Source organism: Quercus suber, unplaced genomic scaffold, assembly GCF_002906115.3.
Source record: "Quercus suber isolate HL8 unplaced genomic scaffold, Cork oak 2.0 scaffold_568, whole genome shotgun sequence".
In the NCBI taxonomy this organism is placed as follows: Eukaryota; Viridiplantae; Streptophyta; class Magnoliopsida; order Fagales; family Fagaceae; genus Quercus; species Quercus suber.
The window spans coordinates 142,653-158,517 of record NW_027070013.1 but is presented as its reverse complement, the minus strand read 5'-3'; the positions used below and the strand labels follow the sequence as shown (position 1 = coordinate 158,517).

The following is a 15,865-nucleotide window of genomic DNA, read 5'->3' as shown; positions in this document are numbered from 1 at the left end:
TTTAACAACTTGTTAGATTCAAATAAAAGTACAAATTTTAACAAAAAATTTCATTTTAAAGCATTTGTTCTATGTATCATACGATACGTATGATTTTACGATACGATACTATTCGTACGATACGTACACTGTATCGTACGATTCATAAGCACTTACGATACGCCGATTAGATACAAAATTTTTTACACACGATACGATACGTATCGCGTATCATACGATACTGACAACTATAGCTAGGTCTTACTGTTGGGTTTTCACTTCGTGAACAATTCCTCATCTTGTGAGGGTAATTATTCTTGTTGTGATTGTTTTATCCATATTACACTTATAACCGCCTAATTAACAACTTGAACTTGATATTGATTAATTGTTTTAAATTAATAGTAAGTTGTGCGTGTACAGTCTTTAAACGTGAAATTTTAAAAGAGAAACGTGAAATTTTTAAAGAGAAGAGGTTAAGAGATAAGAAATTGTCCTCTTGGTTGAGAATAGGAGCGTAGCTACCATATAGCTTGGGGGCATTCCCCCCCTCCCAAAAAAAAATTCAAGTATAGTGTAAATGATTGAGAGGAAAGGTTTAAATAAGTGATTTCTCATTGAATAAGAAAATCTCCAATTCATGATCATACATTTATATGGTCTTCTTATTGTACTTGGCTGAGCATTTTCTTGCTCTGGACCAGAGCTATTTAGGCAAAAGACCTTTGATTATAGCAATCTAAGTTGGTCCCATAGCCTACTCCCAACATGTCAGAGTACCGCTTATAGAACCCAATCCTATTAAACACATCATCATTATATCCATGGCCACATTCGATCCCATTGATAATGTTGGTGATTACACCATAACCTGATTTTCGACCAGCTGCAGCGTCAGCAGGGGAGGGTGTCCATTTTCCAATGATGACATCATGACTAGATGGTTTGCTTCCTTGTGGAGTCATCCAAAACCATATGGCTGTCTTGAATGATATGGTGGAGTTTGTGGCTACTAGATCTGGATTTTTTAGAAGATCAACTCCAATGGCTTTTCCTGCTTGATCGTAGTTATATTCGCTAACATGTCAATAAGATGATCAAAGTCAGGATCAAAGTCTTTGATTTGTGTGTCACAGTAATACTTCTGACACATATTTTTTAACTGTTGATATATATTGACATGAGCATCATCAATTTCATTTAACTTCACCACTAACATGAGTTTCATTATGGACCAATCACAACAAATTATGTCAACCATATTTGTGAAAGTTTGTATTAAAAAAAAAAAAAATTTGCACCCCTAACTTATAATTGACAAATTTATTATTTTAAAGACTTACTAAGAAAGTTGGATAGGTCCTCGCCCATAGTATTGATCTCCGGTTTGCCCATTAACTTCCCTAACAAAGCAATATCCCCATGCATATGGTCCATCAGGTGCTTTAGGCCACCCTCCTACACAAAATATAATCATCTTTTACAATTAAAATTAGGCCAATCCCACGTATTAAAACAAACAACTAGTATCCGACGACGACAAAAAGACTTTACCAGTATTATCATAACTGATGTATGTTTTTATACGTTAGTAAAAGTTACAGCCTAGTATTCCTAATTATATGAAAAGTAGGAGATACCAAACACACACTTAAATATTATATTATATTGGAGATACTTATTACAATAATGGCATGTTTGTTCTTCTCATTTTGTAAACCTATAAGTCTTTGAGTTATTACAGGGACACAATATTTTTCACTTGTTGTAATTAGAGTAATTCTAGGGACAATAGTTGTGAAACACCTTGTTAGGTCCTTAACACAACTTCAATAGTACAAAAACAAAGTAAATAACCTGTGGTGCATTGAGAGGTTTGACCAAAGAAAGCCGCAAGCTCTCTTTTACGTGTAGCAACATCACCAGTTGTGCCAAAGGCACCGAAAGATTGGGCAGCAGTTATGAAAGCATTGTAAGTGTAGAATCTATTACTTTTACATATTTGATCGTTTCGATGTTTAAGCATACTTTCAAAAAGAGTCGAGTTGAGGAGGCTGCTAACATCGCCATTACAACCAAGTAAGAAGGGAGCTAAGAAAAGTATCAAAGTAAAGAGCTTCATTTTTCTTTTTCTTTTTTTGCTTTGAGAATGTGTATGTAGGAAAGTGTAATGGGTTTATCTGGACAATACTTTTCTAGCAGGACAAAATGGATTGGTTAAACAAATTGTCTTTTTTTTAAGGCCCAATCACTGTCCAACGATGTCTCCCATTTCCCTTCTAGGCTCTGCATTAACAACAACACAAAAAACAAATCAACCACAAACCAACTACAACAAATCAACTGCTTTCACAACAGATCAACTACAATGAACTAGCCCTAAACACTACTCAAACAACAAGATTACCCACTACGACAGAATCTGTGTTTCTCAACAACAAAAAAATTTTAAAAAGGGCAACAAAAAATTTACACCTTATTTAAACCAAAGGTCGACTGATTAAGAGCAAAAAAAAAAAATAAATAAATAATAATAATAATAATAATAAATAAATAAATCCGAAAGCCGACTGATACATTTTGAACCACTTCAAAGCCAAATATATTATCAACCATTCCAACAAAGAAACATCACAACGATTTTAGCAATAACGATTTCATTAACAAACCCAAAGTTATTAAAAAAAAAAAATAAACAAAAAATAAATCGCAAGTTTTTAACTAGAAAAAAATCGAAAGATTGAAATTAATCGCAAGTTCTTTTACTGAAAAGATTGAAACGAACCTGTGAAGAAGCTTGAGACCGGCGGTGAGCTTGAGTGTGAGTGAGAGTGGGAGAGGAGAGTGAGTGAGCCAGGCGGTGAGCTTGAGGGTGAGTGAGACAGGCGGTGAGCTTGAGGGTGAGTGAGCGTGAATGAGAGTGGGAGAGGAGATTGAGTGAGAGAGGGACGTCGGCTGTATGAGAGGTTTAGTGAAATGAGTGAAATGAGTGAGGCCAGATAGGGCTACTTATTACAATATATATATAAACTAAAATTTGGTGATGCTTATTACAATAATGAGTGAGCTCAGTTGTAATAAGTTTGACACTTTGGTCCTCAGTTGCTTCATTCTTTTTAAGTCTCATGAAAATGGATATTGAATCACATAACATGTAATCAACTTTAATTAATCTGTTGATGACTATAGTCGATCTTCAAAATTTTGGGACTAAGATTTAATAATTGTTGTTGCTATATATATATAATCAAGTTATATTTTATGTAACTTTCTATTAATGTTACACTATTCAAAACCTTCATATTAGATTAATATTTTAAAATTTCCACCCTTGTATACTTAAAAAACAATGGGAGTAGATTATCTTGTTATTGTTACTATTGTACTTCTTATTTTTCTTAGAAATTGTTATGTGTTTCATTTTTTTTTTCTTTTATAAGTATGATAGAATTTAATCTATGGTATCCGTTCCAAGATAATTGTTCTTTATCATTAAGCTAATACGTCAATTGATTTTTAGTGTTCATGTAGGGCTCAAATTCTAATCTCTTCTTATACGATAAGACACCTTACCAATTGAGTTAACTAAAACTCACATTATTATGTGTTTGTGTATATAGAATGACAAGATCAAAAGTAACTTTTTATTAATGTTACACCTTTCAATACTTTCGTATTATATTAATATTTTAAAAATTCTTTTCCTTGTACTTATAAATCAATGGGAGAAAATTTTATTGTCAACGTTACTATTGTCCTTATTATCATTGGATACCCTATGAAATTCCTTAACAAATTGAGTAATTTAATCTATAGTTAACTTTGATGCTTACTTTTTTTCTAATGGTTAGAAATACCATTAATAGCTAACTGTCTATAATCCCCTACCCATAAGAGTTAAGACCCCTCAAAAATTTTGTGCTAGGGGGGATACCAACTCTCCCAAGAAGTCCGGTAGTTGATACTTACTATTGGAGATTATAAAGTTCGAAAGAAGCATTATTTGTATAACTTCGATGCTTACTTTTTTTTTTTTAATAGCTAGAAATACCTAGTTGTCTATAATTTGAACCCCTACCCATAAGAGTTAAGACCCCAAAGTTCGAAAGAAGCATTATTTGTATAACTTCGATGCTTACTTTTTTTTTTTTAATAGCTAGAAATACCTAGTTGTCTATAATTTGAACCCCTACCCATAAGAGTTAAGACCCCTCAAACATTTTGTGCTAGGGGAGGTACCAACTCTCCTAAGAAGTGCGGTAGTTGATACTTACTATTGGAGATTATAAAGTTCGAAAGAAGCATTATTTGTATAACTTCGATGCTTACTTTTTTTTTTTAATAGCTAGAAATACCTAGCTGTCTATAATTTGAACCCCTACCCATAAGAGTTAAGACCTCTCAAACATTTTGTACTAGGGGAGGTACCAACTCTCCCAAGAAGTGCGGTAGTTGATACTTATTTGTATAACTTTGGTTGATAACTTTGATGGAAGTGGTATCAAAAGTTATATATATTAAATGGTTTCAAAACACCATGGACTAAGTTGATACAATCAATAATTGAAAAACAAAATTTCTCCAACTCAACATTCATAAACTAAAATAGTAATTTGACAAAAATATATATATATATATATATAAATATATTAATTGACTTTTATGGTAGTGGAAGTCCTTTGATTCCCTCTTGGACTCTTTTACTAATTGGAGTGGCCTTGTGGTCATGCGTTTCACGTAAATTAGTACCCTTCAATAAGAGAGGCATCTTACTAATATAGGATAGGATCCTTGTCACCGCAAGGAGACAATTTCCCTTATTCAAATAGATTTAAGATTCCTAGGATCTCATTGAATAATATAAGATCTTTTTGATAAACATTGAATAATATAAAATCATTCAGAAATCATTTTATAATTTCTATGCTAAACTGAATGTGTATATTATATTATGAAAGATTTTAAAATGTATAGTGGAAGACTATAAGTTTAAATAAAGTCTAAAATTAATAATATGTATACAATGTTTGGATTCTAGTGTATTACATAGATTAAGTGAAAGCTTAATCATGTGTATATAAGTTCTACTCGTGATTTTGTATCATTTGGTATTAAAGCCAAACACCACGTCGAGTAATCGAACGTAACTCATTGAGTATTGGATCAAATGAGTTGCAGTTTTATGATCGGATCTCCTAGAAGCTAGATTAAAATAACTAATAAGTTAATGGAGCCACCAAGAGGAGAAATGACTATCATTGGGTTAGTGTTAATAGAGTAAACTGTTATGGATGTTGACTGCAGAGGGTAATAGTATGTTATGATCCTAATATCCCAGTTGGATTAAGTGTAAGTTTAACCATATATATAAACTCTTGGACACTTTCCCCTTTTAAGCCAGTTTTCAAGGTACATGCAAATAAGTATAAACATAAATTAGTACAACAAGTACAATAGGCCCAACTAAACTTGAGCCGAAGAATAACATAATCCAAAAATTCCCTCAAAACTCAAGGTGGGCTATAGGACTTTGAGTTTGAACCCAAGTTCATTAGAGCTCCCTAATGGATGGTAGGGTAATTAGGTTTTTAGTTTATATATATATATATATATATAGAGAGAGAGAGAGAGAGAGAGAGAGAGAGAGAGACGGCGGCTGAANAAAAATTAAACTCACATTTAACAAAAAAAAAAAAAGTCTTGAAATTAACCATCATCTAGAAATCTAAACATCTTTCTTCATTATTTTTCCGTAGTATAATATTTCAGCCATGATGAAGTGGGTCCTGCCCTGGATATGGTCCATCCACAAAACAAGACATAAAATACAGCCTAACCTCAACAACACGATTTTCCACAAAGAATTGGACTAGAAATAGGGTCGATGAAGATAGAGTCAGTAGGGATGGCAATAAAGGCCCGACCTATGGGTACTCGGCCCGACCCTACCATAATGGGCTGGATTTTACCTAGTCCATTTAACAGTAGGATCGGGTTTGGGTTAAAAAAAAAAAAAAACCCGAAACGGGTCCGGGTTGGGTCCGGATTTTGTTAAAAACCGACCCGACCCTTGACCCGTACTCGTTTAAATATTAAATTACAAAAAACACACACACACACACACACACACACACACACACACACACACACATATATAAACTAAAAACCTAATTACCCTACCTAGCCTCACGCATTTCACTCAGCCTCTCATTCAGCGCCGTCTCTCTCTCTCTCTCTCTCTCTCTCTCTCTCTCTATATATATATATATATATATAACTAAAACCTAATTACCCTACCATCCATTAGGGAGCTCTAATGAACTTGGGTTCAAACTCAAAGTCCTATAGCCCACCTTGAGTTTTGAGGGATTTTTGGATTATGTTATTCTTCGGCTCAAGTTTAGTTGGGCCTATTGTACTTGTTGTACTAATTTATGTTTATACTTATTTGCATGTACCTTGAAAACTGGCTTAAAAGGGGAAAGTGTCCAAGAGTTTATATATATGGTTAAACTTACACTTAATCCAACTGGGATATTAGGATCATAACATACTATTACCCTCTGCAGTCAACATCCATAACAGTTTACTCTATTAACACTAACCCAATGATAGTCATTTCTCCTCTTGGTGGCTCCATTAACTTATTAGTTATTTTAATCTAGCTTCTAGGAGATCCGATCATAAAACTGCAACTCATTTGATCCAATACTCAATGAGTTACGTTCGATTACCCCCCCCCCCCCCCCCCCCCCGCGGGTCCCAAATAATTCCAATTATTCCCTTAATAATAAATAATTCCTTAAAAAAAATTTAGCGATTTGTTCTGTAATTATAGAGATCAATTATATTTTTTTTCTCTCTATTTAATTTTCTATTGTAAAATTGACTCTTATATTTGATAAAGTTTTGGCACATTTGTGGTTTTGAAGACTTCATTGGTTCTATTGTAATTTTTTTGTACACATTGATAGACAATTTGGTAATTTTACGCTCAAAATGAAAATTTTAAGTGATTCTATTTGAAGATGCATAATATTAAATGAATTTTAGTCTAAAAGATATTGTCACTTCTCATACTTGATAAGAGGTAATAAGCTATTTTTTTTATATATAAGCAAATGTTTAGTATCAAACTAGACAGCTTTTTTATATTCACTGTTTTTTTTTTAATATCAATTCTAAAAATTAAGTATATATGTGTATGCGCGTGCATGTGCATACATGCATGCATACAGGTATTGACTACTATCTTTATATTAAAACTCACCCAAAAAAAAAAAAAAAAAAACTCCACCTCTCAAGCAAAAATTCTTGGCTCCACCCCTAATTGAGATTGTAAAAGATTGATCATTTTTTTTTTAGATTATCTAATGATGAATTATAGGTCATATAGTTGACCAGCCAAACGGACGTCCACAAAATTAAAGAAATCTCAGAATGACATTCGCGATCAATGTGATATCAGCCTAGTTGCTCCAATGCCTAAGTTAATGAAGTGTTTATGAGTGTAAGGGATCACTTTCATACTTGTTTTAAATTTCAATTCTTCCATATATAGACCTCTCTCATTAGGGATTTCCTTGATTGTGGTTCTTCCATGAATAGCCTAGTCACTATAATGAGGGATCTAAGAGCATTCAAATTGATTGTGGTTCTTCCATGAATAGCCTAGTCACTATATTGAGGGATCTAAGAGCATTCAAATCAGCTTCAGCCTTTAGCAAAATTTTAGAGTGAAACATGTGTCCATAAAAATCAGCTTTCAAAAACCCACAAACCATAAGCTTCACGCCAAAAAATCCACAAACCGATAGAAATCAACTTCCAAACACCCAAATCCACCACGCCAGATCACAACATCTACCACCTCTGCTAGACTGAGACAAAACTAGCATTGCCACCACCGATTTATGTTGATTGGCGCATGAAGGAAAGATGGAGAGAGGAGAGAGAAGAGAGAAAGAGAGAAAAACTAAGAGTCAGGCACGCGAGAGAGAGAGAGAGAGAGAGAGAGAGAGAGAGAGAGAATTATAAATTTGGTAGTGAGGAATTGTATCTCGATGGATGTGGCGAGGTAGAGTTGAAAGTTAAATTTTTTTAATAGCATGTTGGAACTAATATGTGAGTTTTTTTTTAAGTCTTTAATTACATATTTGCTGAAATATTATGTTAGAGATATACTAGAACATATTAGCCCATTGTAATAGGCCCAAGCTCAGTCCTACTTATACTAGTAGTCTAAGGTTTAGTCGCCCAAGCCCACTCATGCAACCACCATGACTCACTGCTATGTCAACATTCTCAAGCCTAAGCAATTTGTGCCTCTCCCTTGCAGATTTGTGCAAATCAAGGCTTTGTCTAATGAAACCAACCACACAGACATGCTCCATGGCCTCTCGTGACCAAAACCCAAGAAACTAGTCTCCATAGGAATCTGTACATGCCAACCAAGATCCTACACTCACTCCACGTGTCACCATAGATTCTTCACTCCTAGATTGTATTTTGGACACACTCACCGCAATGAAGGCCTTGTCATCTGCCAGTCTACGTAGCTCGAGAATCTTACCCTCATACGATAGTACACGTGCCCTCACAAGCCTCCCAAAATTTTGGTCACAACTCCATGCACCAGTGGATAACGCACGCGCTGATGAAGCATGTTGATGTCATCAATGACATCATTAAGGGCCACATCAGCCTTAGCTACGTCAGCAGCCATGCAACTTGCCACGTCAATAGTGTTGCCTCGTCAATACTACGTCACCTAGCTAACCGTTGACCCAGACCACTCATATTTGACCTATGAGCACTGACTGTTAACTTTGACCTTCGTTGGCTTTGGCTTTTGCGTTGACTTTTGACCAAAAGTTAAAATTTTCGAAAGAGCCTATCTCTCTCAATTTTTCGTGTAGATTCCAATTTTAGACTCTGTTTCTTCGTTTAAAGCTCCAAAATTGGTCAATTGGAACATTCTTCATTGTGGTTTCTTCAAGACATCTCCAAGTGATCTTCTCAAGTTTATCTAACCTCAAGCCTTCATCGAGCTTCCGCCTTGAGTTTGAGAGAGGGTATTAGAGATATATTAAAACATATTAATCCAATGTAATAGGCTCAAGTTCACTCCTGCTTATACTAGTAGTCTAAGGTTTAGTCGCCTATATATACTTATGTTAGAGTTCATTGTAATATAGGTTATTGTACTACACTCTTACATAATAAAGTTGTAGCCCTTAAGAGATTCCTCCGTGAATAACGTAGGCCGACAAGGCTGAACCGCATAATCCTTGTGTTCTAGTGTTCCTATTCTATGCTTCCCTTTCCGCATCCACTCTAACTTATACAACATGGTATAACACATCGCGTTACTAATATATTTAACATATTAAAATAGTGAAGATTTTTTTATTTGTAATCTTCTATCCCCATAACGGGGGTAAAAGCAGTCTGGATATTATGCTCAAATCTCTCAACTAGTGCTCGTTTTTCATGCTCAAGCTCTTTTGCTTAAGCTTTCATGCATGCTTACCATTGCCCGATATGTTGGGCTTTGTTTCCTTGTCTTGTCGTTGAGTGTATGAGCAGTTCGTTGGGTCCTGAATAAAGAAGGTTGAGGAATGTGCAAACTGGGCTTTACGTCTGGTTGTTCATGCCCATGCTGATGCGACTTAGCATGACAATATTCACTTTAATAATATTAATCCAAATTTGTATTCCATAGATAAAGAGTGAGATTTTACATTGCTCAAGGGCGATCGATCACATGTGTGTTATCGTTTCCAATGTTTTGTTGTTACTTTGCGTAACAGTTCTATATTAACGAGCATCCATTGATCGAGTTTGAACCATACAGTCTTTGGAATAGATAAATATGTGATTTCTCACATCCAATACTAACTAATGATTCAGATAATTGCAAGCTAAACTTGACTAAAGCACCTGCAATGAGTGAAATGAAGAAAATCTAGAAAAGCGGTGCGGTGTCCCACCACTGATGCTCCGGTGCTTAAGTTTGATTTTTCTATATATTTTAGTGAAAGATCGAAGAAATTACTCAAGAAGTGTGTACTTTCTTCCTTCAAGTTTATATCTTTTTAAAATTGTAATGCCCGTTATTTTCAAGTTTCAATGATTCATTTCTGTAGATGTAGCTATATTGATGTATGGGTTAGTAATGTCCGAATGTCATGGCATTACGGTCTTATTGATTCAAGCCACGTCTAGCATGTAGGTATTTTTTTGCTGGAGTAATTCTAGGCAGACTACAAGTTTTACTATATAAAGTTTATAAACTGAGTTCTTACTAATCATTTATATTATCACATTAATTTGTAATTTTTATATAGTAAAACTTGTAATACTCTAAGCATTTTTCTATCAAAAAATTTTATTACACACTCCATATACACTGCCTTTCAAAATCATGTTTTAAAAACACAATTTCAATCATATATATATATATGACAACATGCGTGTATAATAAAAAGCATAAAACTATCGTTGCTCTTTTCCTTTTCGCTTGTTGATGTTGAGTACGTGGCTCGCTATCAAGATACCATAAAGTCCTACATCATCTTCTCTTCTTAATTATTCTTTTTCTTTTTTTCTAATTTTTGGTAGGCTAAATAGTAAATACCGGGTCTAATTAATATGCCTAGAAAAACAACACTTGACGTACGTGGTGGAATATGGTTTGCCAGCGAGAACTAAGATAACATCTGAATCGTCATGACTATCTAGTAACTATATATACTTTAATACATTGGCATCACTCAAAAAAATGGGAAGCAAGAACTAAGATAACATATTTTTAACCCAAGTGCAATTTGTACACTGCCCACACACACCTAATGGGATTGAAACCGCAGCATTGACTTAAAAGGAGCCGAAAAGAAAAAAATAATAGAGAGCATTAGCAGTTGTTTTATAATATAAATCAAACTATTGCTTTCTAGCTAGTGATGTCAAATTAATTGTGGTAATGTTAGTCATCAGATGGTGGGGCATGTCATTTGCATTCTATTATGTTTGACTTAAAAGTAAAACCCATGTAATGCTTTCTTCATTGGGGGAGCTGGCTGCAGATCATCTCCATTTAAATAATTCACAGTGGGGCTTGTCTAATTGGTTTTTCTTTTTTCTTTTTTCTTTTTTGACAAAAAACCACTTAATGCTTCTCATTATGATTACAAGATTCTAGTAGATTTTTTATATATAAAAAAATGCTATATTCACAACATTTTTACAATAAATTATAAATTGCAAGTTGTTATTAGTTATTAGTTATTATTAGTATGTAAAAAAGTTATTTCAATAGTGTGTTCAAATCAAAACCAATAATAACTCATGGACATAGTATTTTTTTGTAAAAATGTTGTAGACGCAGTACTTTTTCATATGGATGTTTGTGTTAATTATTGTTTTATATTCTTGAAATATTTGCATAATGTCAAATATTCATATTTTACATAATGTCAAATAGCCATATTCTATATGTAATGTAAAAGAGTGAGGACATTTTTTTAGGATGTGTGGACATTATTAGATGTGAAATAATATTTAAACGCAAAATTTAAAAACAAGCATAGCGATATTAATATATGTAAGTCAGCAACATTAAGACTTAGGAATAAAAGCTAATCCCCCTCAAAAAAAATAAAAAATAAATAAGAGCTAATAGCGGTTCCATCTAAAATGGCCGTACAAAAATAAGATTTATAAATCACAGAGTCTTGATGATAATTAATGGACATCCCAAGTTAAATTATAAAACCATTTGTTTTTTTTGGCCGGTGTATAATATATTACCAAAACAAAGGATTTTTCCACAAATCTTCTGTGCAAATTATATTCCCCTCACAGCTATACGAGTTCCACGACCACGTTTGACCATTACTCACTCACATTTTGTCAACACCCAAAAAAAATAAAATAGTACTAGGTTTTGTAATTCACCTTTTTTCTTTATTCTGTTTTTAAAATTTTCAAACATTTTTTTTTTCTTATAGTTTGCTAGTAGGAGTTGTATATTGTGTCTTTCCTCAACAACAAAAAAAAAATTTGTATTCCAAGCCAACTAAAAAAGAAAATCCATCAAATAAATAGAGGCGTGTCCTCATCAAAGACTTTAAGGAGTACTAATAACTATTCCCTTTTATATGTTAACTAGTTTTATAAGTTAATTAGTATTATTCATGAAAATTCATATGTAAGCTCAAAAGTTTTAAAATAATTAAAACTAAATTATTAAATAAATAGTAATAATAAATTATAAAATAATTTAAAAAATTTAATTTAAAAAAAAAACATTTTAAATTCTGATTGTTAAGACTTTAGACTTTATCAATATCTATCAATTTTATATTTTTAAAATTCTCTTTGTACTTTGTGTTAATTTCTTAATATTAGATATGGAATGAGTTTGATCATTCTTATTTGGGTTAATAGTCTAATTGAAAAAATCAACACACTCACATTTTTTTTAAAAGGAAAAACACATTTACAAATGAAATACAATAACCAAAACCAAAAATTAAAACATACAAAAAAGAGTTCAAAATTTGAGAATATACAAAATAAATAAATAAACTTACATAAGAGAACCAATAAGAACTTAAATGGATATCCATTGTTTTGCTTCTTATATAGTAAACTTTCTTTGGCATAATATCCTGCACATAAATTCAAAAGTAAAGAATAGTAAGTAGGATGAATTTATTAGATTAAAACATAAGCCTAAGTTGCATTTTGAATAAAATAATAATAACAACATGGGGTGTATCGTGTGGGATTTAATTATAGGGATGGCTTATTAGTGAAGATGGATTGTATCAAAAAGCCATGGCTAATTAAATATATATATATATATATATATAAGTTCTAAGTTCTAAAAACTTTGATAATAAACTTTTAGTTAGAGTAGAATAATTTAAATTTCTAAAACTTAGATGATAAAATTTTATCTAAATTAAATTATTGCTAAATCTTATCCCTTAGTCAAGAGCTTTGTTGCTTAATATCCTAATAAAACATTAATTTAATAAGATGTAACTTGAGGAAAAACAAAAACAAAAAAACAAAACAAAACAAAAACATGGGTTGTGTGGAATTTAAGTTCAGAAATTTTTTATAATAAACTTTTAATTTAAATAGAATTTAAATTTGTTTTAAATTATTGTTAAATCTTATCCCTTAGTCAAAACATAGAGTTTTTTTAGAAAGAAAACATGGGTTGTTGTGTAGGATTTAAGTTTAGAAATTTTTCATAATAGACTTTTAATTTGAATATAATTTAAAAGTGTTAAAATTTGAATGATAAAGTTTTACCTAAATTAAAAAATTGGTAAATATTACCCTTTAATTGAGGAAATATATCCTAACAAAAACTATAAAATTAATTTACTAATTAATTAGAGTAACTACTTGGTGCAATCACGGTTTTCTAAACCCAACTTTTATTATATACTAGTGAAAGCTCTGTGTGTTGCACGGTTTTAGTCATGAATTTTCTTTATATATTTTTTTGAGAAACAATAACTAAATTAATTATTATTACATAGTTTTAGAACTTGTATCTAACTAAATAAATTATTATTATTATAACTTGTAATTAATTGCTTATAAAATGCATAATTTTGTATATTTGTCCTTTTATATAATATATCTAATTACAATGATTAATAAAATCTTTTCTGATTTTTTTTATCCTTATTTATTTATGAAGAGGGTGATTTGAACTCTATAATAGTTAAATTGTTTCTAATACTTGCATGAATAAGGTTAGCACAAAAGAATTGATGATTCCATATTTAAGCTTAAAAAATCAATTGTACTTGCACACGTAAAAGAAATTCAATTTTTATGTCTTATTTTGATATTTAAATAATTGTTTTTAGTGTTGATTTTATTCCAATGGTTATATCGCCCACTTAGTAGTAAAATCGGCTTATGTAATAGTATCCACATGTAACATTCCAACTTACTAATAAATAAATATAACACCCTAACTTTTAGTAATGTCTCTAATTGTATTGTATATTAGCCTTTAAGAACACATATATTAATATTACACATGAAAAAATAATGAATTTAATAATTAAAACATTTGAAAACAAAATTAAGCCAAAATATCAATTCATTAATGAATGATAGGCCAAAAACGTATTGACTCCTTGTGATGAACTAATTAATTAATAAGCCAAGTTTATTAATTAATCAAATTAACATGCAAAGTGCGTGATAGCACAAACAAATCACCAAATAAATTAAGTATGCAACAAAAAATAAATTAACACGGTAATTTGTTTATGAATGGGGAAAACTTACACAGCGAAAACCCCACCGGGTGATTTTAAGATCACCACTCTCAAAAATTCACTATTATCACAACAAACAATTACAAGAAAAGGAATCTTAGTACCTTATATCAACCTACAGTTGAACTCTTACCCCAATACCCAATTGGACTTGTTCTGTAGTGACAAACTCTCATTTCAATGCATAGCTCCTAGTACATGACTAATCAATTACGCGGTTCCTAGTACGTGACTTCAATCACCAACTAGAGAAGGTCGTTGGCTGCAAAGTTTTTCAGTTCATCCCGACGATGAAGATCAAGAAGATACTTGGTCACAAAACCCTACAGTGTACAAATACAACAGCTTCTTCACAAGAAAAATGAACCAGAGCAAATTCTGTCTCCAGTCACAATTTGCTTGAACTAAACTTTGCTCAACACTTGTACAGCTTGTGTCTCCTTTGACAACCCTTAAAATAATCTTTTTATATGTCTAGGGTTGTGAGAAAAGAAAGCCCAAACATACAATCACGGATTTGATGAAAAACAGACCAAAAATTCTGAGTTTCATAAACCTCGACAAATACCCTATCTGTCAAGCTGCTGTCAAGCCACGGGTTGAAACAGCTCTTCAAGACTCTATAGATTGCTAGCTGTCGAACTAGCTATCGAGCTTTAATGAACAGCACTTTCTTCACTTGAATCTTGGACAGCCTTGCATGGTTTTAACACTTGAACTTGAAACAAAGTTTCTTGAAGTATTAAACATATTCTAGATCTACCCAATTACAAGTAAAGTATGTTTTGTTAAAAGATTAGTCAATTACATAAAATAGTGACATATGTTCCTAACATGTAAAACACATATGTCCTAACAATGAAAAACAATCCAAATTTCTAAACTTAAAAAAAAAAAAAATACGGAGTTAAGTAAAGATATACTTACATAGAAATTTGGACCGATAGATCTAATTTAGCCTAGCCCACATGTAAGAACATTATTAGATCATTCTTTTTGTCTTATATCCAATTCTATGTTGGCAACAAATTTTGCTTTTAAATAAGATAGACTACATGGAACAAAGCACCAAACAAAAACCACAACAAAATAAATCCACAATAAAATATTGATGTCAACAATAAATAATCATATGATGAGAAAATAAATTATACAAATATATTTCTTGCTATATAATCTTCTAAAAGGGAAAACATTCCACACCATTACATTATTGTAGAATTCCTTTGGATACCTCATATTGAAACTTTATAAGCTATCATTAAAAAAAATGAGATGTCTACAACAACAACAACAAAAACAAAAGGTGTGATGACTCTGATATTAAGAGAGACAAAGGTTTATATTTTCCGCATAATCCGTAAACACAAAGATAGAATTCAACCTAACTATAAAACTTGTTGATAAAAATCATATAGTAAATAATAAAAATGCAACAAATACACAAAATCTATTCAATTTGATGGGAAAAAAAATACTTGCAATGTTGTAGGTAAGGAAGAGACAAGAAGGGAAGAATATAGCAAACATTTGTAAGGTAGGTAGTTGAAAGAAGAATACACCAAAAA

General features: G+C 31.9%; 1 protein-coding gene across 1 annotated transcript; it reads right to left on the bottom strand.

The window, feature by feature from the left end:
- Nucleotides 1-576: 576 nt before the first annotated feature.
- LOC112036634 (endochitinase) lies at nt 577-2,970 on the bottom strand. Its single transcript, XM_024069468.2, has 4 exons — nt 2,765-2,970; nt 1,837-2,265; nt 1,323-1,437; nt 577-1,056 (listed from the first exon to the last, which is right to left on the bottom strand). The coding sequence occupies exons 2-4, from the start codon at nt 2,099-2,101 to the stop codon at nt 690-692; spliced, it is 747 nt and encodes a 248-aa protein (XP_023925236.1). The 5' UTR covers nt 2,102-2,265; nt 2,765-2,970; the 3' UTR covers nt 577-689.
- Nucleotides 2,971-15,865: the final 12,895 nt, after the last annotated feature.

Bases quoted from the DNA above. Each gene is read 5' to 3' on its own strand.
- LOC112036634 (XM_024069468.2), bottom strand. From the start codon at position 2,101: ATGAAGCTCTTTACTTTGATACTTTTCTTAGCTCCCTTCTTACTTGGT. The intron at 1,438-1,836 runs GTTATTTACTTT...TATTTTGTGTAG, and splicing joins AACCTCTCAATGCACCACAG to GAGGGTGGCCTAAAGCACCT. The intron at 1,057-1,322 runs GTAAGTCTTTAA...TTGACATGTTAG, and splicing joins GGACCTATCCAACTTTCTTA to CGAATATAACTACGATCAAG.